Source organism: Cucurbita moschata, unplaced genomic scaffold, assembly GCF_002738365.1.
Source record: "Cucurbita moschata cultivar Rifu unplaced genomic scaffold, Cmos_1.0 Cmo_Scf00003, whole genome shotgun sequence".
Lineage (NCBI taxonomy): Eukaryota > Viridiplantae > Streptophyta > Magnoliopsida > Cucurbitales > Cucurbitaceae > Cucurbita > Cucurbita moschata.
Genome location: NW_019268519.1, coordinates 6,746,065 through 6,752,825, shown reverse-complemented (window position 1 = coordinate 6,752,825; position 6,761 = coordinate 6,746,065). Strand labels below are relative to the sequence as shown.

Genomic DNA, 6,761 nt, shown 5'->3' with positions numbered 1-6,761 from the left:
TTTTTTTTTTCTTTTTTTTTTTTTCTTTTTTTTTGCATGGATTTCCAGGCAGCTTCGAGATTTGAGCTACCAAATTAATTGATTTCAGCTCATGAATTTGTGGACAACAATGACTAAAATAGTAGCTACCTTAATTTCTACGAAACTCTACCTCTAAAAACCTCATCTAGGAATAGCTTCAAAGTTTCATGTTGGCTCTGAATCAGAAGGAAACTTTGAAGATCTTCATCTGGATTTGCTTGAATTTAGGTAAGAAATCCCTCAACTCTTTGCTTTATTTCATATAATTTGTTTGGTTTATGAGTTTACATCAAAAAAGTTCAAAACTTTAAAAGGAAAATGAGGAAGCTGATCCACACCAAATGGAGGGTAGGAAGAACAATGGGTTGCCTTCAAATTCTATTAGGAGGCCTTGTAATCACCATCACAACATTGAGCCTCTTCAAGTTCTACTCAGCTGGGTTCATCTTCCACAAGGAGGACGTTTGCCGCTACTTCTACACGCCGCCGACGACGACGACGACGAAACAAGTATACGAGGCAAGTTTCGACGCGAAAGCATTGTCGGATCGAGTCGAAGAAGTGCTAGATCAACTAGAAAGCTTGCAAGATAAACTCGAATCGGCTGTCGAGGAAATGGAAAGGGACAAGCAAGCATTGAGCAATGGTAATATGAGAAGAATTGAGCATAAAAAGTACTTGGAAATGGAAGTGATTAAGCCTCTTTATAATGCTCACATTGCATTGAGACAAATTAGATTACCCAAAGTTGAAAAAGTGAAGGAAAATTTGAGTGTGAAAGAGGAGCCTTTGATCAATAATTTTGTGGTTGAGGAGATAAGGAAGTATATCACTCCAAAGAAGAGTAGAACGGGGAAGGTGAATATGTATATGACTGAGAGTATATACAACACAATTGGACATGCTTGTGTGTTGGTTAGGAAGGAATTGGAAGAGTATATGAGTTATGACATTGGTTCTTATTGTAAAGATGATTGGAACGTGGGTCAGAAACTAATGCTGAATGGGTGCGATCCGTTGCCCCGTCGACGGTGCCTGACGAGAGCGTCGAAGGTGTACCAAAAGCCGTATGCGGTGAACGAATCGCTATGGAAAACGCCCGACGATCGGAACGTAAGATGGAGCAACTATCAATGTAGGAACTTTTCATGCTTGTCAAGCAAGAATCCCAAAAGGGGGTACAACAAGTGTAGTGGTTGCTTTGAAATGGAGAAGGAGAAGGTTAAATGGGTGAGGAATAGTTCGGTTGCGGTGGATTTTAGGATATCGGACGTGTTGGGGATGAAGGCGGGGGAGATTCGGGTCGGGTTGGATTTCGGTATAAGCACGGGGAGTTTTGGTGCAAGAATGAGAGAAGAAAATGTGACAATTGTAACCACAGCTTTGAACCTTGGAGCTCCTTTCAATGAGTTTATTGCTTTAAGAGGGTTGATTCCTTTGTATGTGACACTAAACCAACGCCTTCCTTTGTTTGATAACACAATGGACTTGATTCACACAACTGGTTTCATGGATGGTTGGGTGGACATGCTGCTGTTGGATTTCATTCTTTTCGATTGGGATCGGGTTCTACGCCCGGGAGGATTGCTATGGATCGACCGATTCTTTTGCGATCGCAAGGATCTCGACGACTATATCTACATGTTTCTGCAGTTTAGATACAAGAAACATAAATGGGCTATTGCTCCTAAGTCAAAAAATGAAGTCTACCTATCTGCCGTCTTGGAAAAACCTCCGAGAGCAATATGATATACGTGTGTTATTAATATATTTTAAGATATTTTATTTACTATACTAGCTAATTATGGTCATAAAGTATACGTAGTTGGAGACAATCATCTATTGAATGTTACACTTGATTCACAGTGTCATTGGTGTCGTACTCGTCGGAAAATAACAATCAACCTTTCGCCTTCTCCCTCGTTCTCTCTTTGTTACTCACACTTTCTCTTGCAAGTGCGGTTCTAATGAGTGGCTGAAGGTAGTTTGGCGTATTGTGGACGTTGAGGGAGCGTGTAGGTTGAGCGTGTACATCAATCACGCGAATACAATTAATTAATTATAAAAAATAAAAAATAAAACTCTAAAACCAAATGCTACCACATATTTTAAAATGTATCTATTATGGAGAGGGTTTAGCCCTATCCTGACCAATAACTTTGTTACCATTCTCATCGCTAGCAAATATTTTCCACTTTGCACTAGTAGCACCAGTAGCAGATCTATTATGTATCGGTCAACCTCATAGTTTTAAAATACATCTACTATGGAGAGGGTCTAGCCCTATTCCAACCAATGCCTCGCACCGTCCGATAACTAGCTCGAATACCATTTTGTATTAGTCCAAGCCCACCGCTAGCAGATATTATCTGCTTTTTACCACTATCAAATATTGTCCGCTCTGGCCCATTTCGCATCACTATCAGTCTCACAATTTTAAAATGTGTCTAGTAATGAGAGATTTTCACACCCTTATAAAGAATAATCACGTGACAAAAAATCCTTACATTTATAAAGACTCGCAACCTACAACACAAAACTATATAAAGAGCGCCATAAATTCTAGTCTTTTGAATCAAATTCAATTTGAAGAGAAGAAGGGGTAAGATGAGATACATTCAAACAATGAAACAACACATGATTAAATCATTTCAGGGCAATCAAGCAAGCAACAATCTAATGTCTTCTAAGAAAAAAGAACTGTCCGTGGGGAAAGATGGGGACTCAGTATCTATTTTGAACTGTCCGTCAGAGAGAAGAGGATATTAGTTCACCATGCATGACTGCCGAGTCCATATCCCTCCATGTACCCAGCTCCATGAATGTCGTGGCCGCCGTGATCGTGGTGATGGTGATGCTGGTCGCTGTTCCCCAATTCATCAAACACTTTCTGAGTATGTTCGGGCTCTTCGACAGCTTTCCTGACCGTGGGGGGTAATGAGGACACGAACTGAGCTATACTGTCGGCTACAGCGTTGGCTGCATCTTCCTGAGGTCCAGAAAGATGAACAACTTATCTCAAGTTCAAAGAGGGACGTATATTCATGCTTATTATAACATGGATGCTTCTACCGATGTTCGGCCAATCGTCTCAAGGACATCGAGCAAAATGTGATATCGAGCATCCATGTCCCAGTAAAAATATGACATAAACGTACATTAAACTAGAGAGAGATCATTTAGGCAAGCAAAGATGAAAATCAAGGAGTCAAACCGCAAAGACAGATGAAATCAGCCTGTTACCATGTAAAAGTCAAAGCCAAACTGAGTGCATTACAGGTTCTCTCCTAGCCAAAAAGTGACCATCTCAGGGAGCCTGAGCAATAGGCAAGGCTTAAGAACTCTCGATGCCTCAAATATGGTGTTCATGTAACAGTCTAAGTCTATCGCTAGCAGATATTGTCCTCTTTGGACTTTCCCTTACGAGCTTCCCCCTTAAGGCTTTAAAATGCGTCTGCTAGAGAGAAGTTTCCACACCCCTATAAAGAATGTTTTGTTCTTCTTTCTAACCGATGTGGAATCCTTCAATTCACTCCCCTTCGGGACCCAGCGTCCTTGCTGACACACCGCCTCGTGCCCACCCCCTTCAAGGCTTAGCCTCCTCGCTGGCACATTGCCTGGTGTTTGGCTTTGATACCATCTGTAACAGCCCAAGCCCACCGTTAGCAGATATTGTCCTCTTCGAGCTTTCCCTTTCAGGGGTCTTTAAACCTTGAGGGGAAGCCCGAAAGGGAAAGCCCAAAGAGGACAATATCTATTAACGGTGGGCTTGAACGTATAAGTGAATATTTTTCCTTTCTATCTGTCCTCACTCCTGTATGATCTAAATCCTAAGCCGTGTCTTCCCGACTCTCTTATCTCCGGAACAGCAAACACGACTGAGAGTCTATCCGTCTTTGTAAATCTTTCTGTAAAGCTAGAGATGAAAACTTTTTCCACCATCTCAGACTGCTGGTTGACAGAAACATCATCTCGAACTCCTCATCGACCGAGTCTATGCTTCCTCGCTAAGTTATCCAGTGGCACACCACTCATTTCTCTCCCCTCCCTAGCCTCTCTAAGTTCTAGTTTCACCTAATCTAGCAGAATTAATATCTCGAGCACTCTTTCAAAGTAATGGATTTCTTCTAATTTCCTTAAGCTGCATATTATGTCCCCTAATCCCTACTCGACACGAACTTAACTCGAACGCTGAAACAGATCCTATAGTAATAGGCAGGCCTAACAGTATCATTGATGTTTCATTTAAATGCATACCGCAAACTCACTACATAAAACACAAGCCAAATTCATACAACTTCTCAGTTCAAGTAATGAATTCTTACCTGAGCCCATCGTCCACCGGAATGCTTAACGAAAGCTGCCTGTGGAAGCAGATCAGCAACCCGACTTCCCTCCGCACTCCATTCGTCCGACCAATTGTTCGACCAGATAACCTGAATCGGCACACGTTTCAGATCATCCAAACCACCCCATTCTGCTATATCAAAGCTATGGTTTAACTTCTTTCCCATGCTAACAACCGCTCTCCGCCCGCCCCGACCCTTCAAAAGAACTCTATGAGCCTCCACATCCAAGGCAGCATCATTCCCTTTAGAACAACAGAAGTTGATCAACTTTGAGTATACAAAATTAGATCCCAAAACAATCTCCCTCGCAACAGGTAACTCCAAGAGCCATAAAGGAAGCGAAGGGTTTGATAAGGTATCAATGAGAGTTAAACTCCTCACAGATTGTGAATTCTCTGCAACCCAATATCCCGCCATTGACAAAGCTGAATCATGAAGAACTAAGTGCACAGGAGACAGACCAACAGTATCTATGATTTGCCCCAAAATGCTACCAATTTCTTCAGGACCTAACCCAATTGGCTTCAAAATCTTCCTCTGAGGAACATGTTTTTGAATTTCTTCATAAGGAATCTGCCCTGTTTCAATGATCTGATCAAATGCCCAGAAAATACCCTTTTCATGAATCAAATTATAGACATCCAAAAGCCTCCCAAAAACCCCATTTGAGTTTTCATCGATCTCAGCCGTGGATTTGTCGGAGAAGCCATTGCCGGGCAGATCAAATGCCACAGCATGAACTCCTTTGGAACCTAATGAGTCTAAAACCTTGCGAAAAGAGTAAGAGCTCAGCCCTAGTCCATGAACAACGACGACATTCTCATTCCCTTTTGCGCCATTTTCAACGGCGAAAACTTCTATTGGAGATAAATTGGGGCTAATCTGTACCTTTAGAAGACGGCCCTTTGAGTAATGGTGACGGAGGCTCTTAGGTAAGCTTAAGAACCACGATTTGGGGTCTTGGGGAGAGAGAGAAGGAACAGAGATGAAGAAAAAGGTTATGATAGACACGATCAAAGTGAAGTAGAACCAGAAGGTGAACGGATTCGGGTTCGGCGAGCGAAGGGTTTTTGAGGTTGCGGCGGCGGTGCTTGACGGCGGCGGCTTTGAGGACGAACTTGATTTGTTGGGTTTGGGCTTCGACGCCTTTGGCACTGGCTCGTCTGATTCTTCGGTAATGGTCACCATTGATGGCGATTGGAAAGGTTGTGAAGGGAAGCTCGCGTGAACAGGAAAAATGGATCGGGGGGAGAAGAAATGGGTAATGGAGAAATTGTGAGTGAAGAAGGAAATGGTATGAATTTGGTAAAGTTGAAATCGATCTGGTCCGAGGAAGAAAGATGAATATCTTTTTTCAGAAAAAGTATCATCCACTTTAGGAATTGGGGAAAGTTCTAAGGTTTAAACCTTTGGTTCAACTTGTTTCTTCAATTATACAACGATTTAGCTATGATATAAATTATAAGAACTTTATCGCGTATATTATGTTGCATGTTCATATTATGCTTGATATTAATATGTCAGGTAAGTTAACCATAAATGACATGTTCGGTATATGTATGTATATATCTTAAGAACTTTATGTCATGACAATAAATTAAGGTAACACTTGTATAAAGTATGTATCATGATTTGAAATAATGGGATCTGACGATTTTGTATGTCACGTACATCGAGATATTTCCATGTTATGATTAGTACGGACACGTAGATCATGATATTATACATGCTCCATTCCTTCTATGGCTTCTGGTAGCATGAGCGTACTTTAGCTCATAGTCACGCTAAGAGATGTATACGTGCTCCTTTTTCTAGGATTGTGTCCAGCTAAAAAGATGACATTGTCATCCTCTTCCTTTTCAACTCATTCATTCAAGATAAGGAACCCAACATAGGTGTTATAGATTTACACGATTTTATTTGATTTCATGATAGATATGTCTTTACTATTCTTGTTGTGTCAAATACGAGTGTATGACTAGTCACCTAAATCATGTTACTCCTGTCAAGACTAAAATGCCTCAAAATGTACTCTATGGGATGTGATTAGTGGTCAATTCTTTCTATACACAGTTTATATGGTATCAAAGCAGTGGTCTTTACTTATTCGTTTTTAGCTTATATGATTGATTTCTTTTAAATTATTTTCAACACATTTCCTCGCTCATGTTTTCTAAAAACATCTCTCTCAAACGTGATCTGAGGTTCGAGCATCTCCTATATTGTTTGTGAAGTATGAATCTCACATGGCTGACTTGTTTGTTGGTTTAGAACAAGTGTCGCACATCGTTGTTCTGCTGCTGTAAGAGTGCAATTGTGACAAGTGGTATCAGAGCTAAGTTGACTCCTTGAATCGTAGTACACAAAACATGTCCGCTGTAAAATAACTCG

General features: G+C 41.0%; 2 protein-coding genes across 2 annotated transcripts; one reads left to right on the top strand and one right to left on the bottom strand.

Annotated features, from left to right (window-relative positions):
* The first annotated feature begins 177 nt into the window (after positions 1-177).
* On the top strand, positions 178-1,937 carry LOC111440913. Its single transcript, XM_023077744.1, has 2 exons — positions 178-249; positions 336-1,937. Exon 2 carries the CDS (start codon positions 340-342, stop codon positions 1,768-1,770), a length of 1,431 nt encoding a protein of 476 aa, XP_022933512.1. The 5' UTR covers positions 178-249; positions 336-339; the 3' UTR covers positions 1,771-1,937.
* Positions 1,938-2,511: 574 nt separating this feature from the next.
* LOC111440912 (protein AUXIN RESPONSE 4) lies at positions 2,512-5,779 on the bottom strand. Its single transcript, XM_023077743.1, has 2 exons — positions 4,347-5,779; positions 2,512-3,010 (listed from the first exon to the last, which is right to left on the bottom strand). The coding sequence occupies exons 1-2, from the start codon at positions 5,556-5,558 to the stop codon at positions 2,792-2,794; spliced, it is 1,431 nt and encodes a 476-aa protein (XP_022933511.1). The 5' UTR covers positions 5,559-5,779; the 3' UTR covers positions 2,512-2,791.
* Between the last annotated feature and the right edge of the window lie 982 nt (positions 5,780-6,761).

What these genes read in the sequence shown, in the direction of transcription:
- LOC111440913 (XM_023077744.1), top strand. Translation starts at nt 340, where the DNA reads ATGAGGAAGCTGATCCACACCAAATGGAGGGTAGGAAGAACAATGGGT.
- LOC111440912 (XM_023077743.1), bottom strand. Translation starts at nt 5,558, where the DNA reads ATGGTGACCATTACCGAAGAATCAGACGAGCCAGTGCCAAAGGCGTCG. An exon ending in CCGGTGGACGATGGGCTCAG is followed by an intron (nt 3,011 to 4,346) that starts GTAAGAATTCAT and finishes TCTGGACCTCAG; the next exon opens with GAAGATGCAGCCAACGCTGT.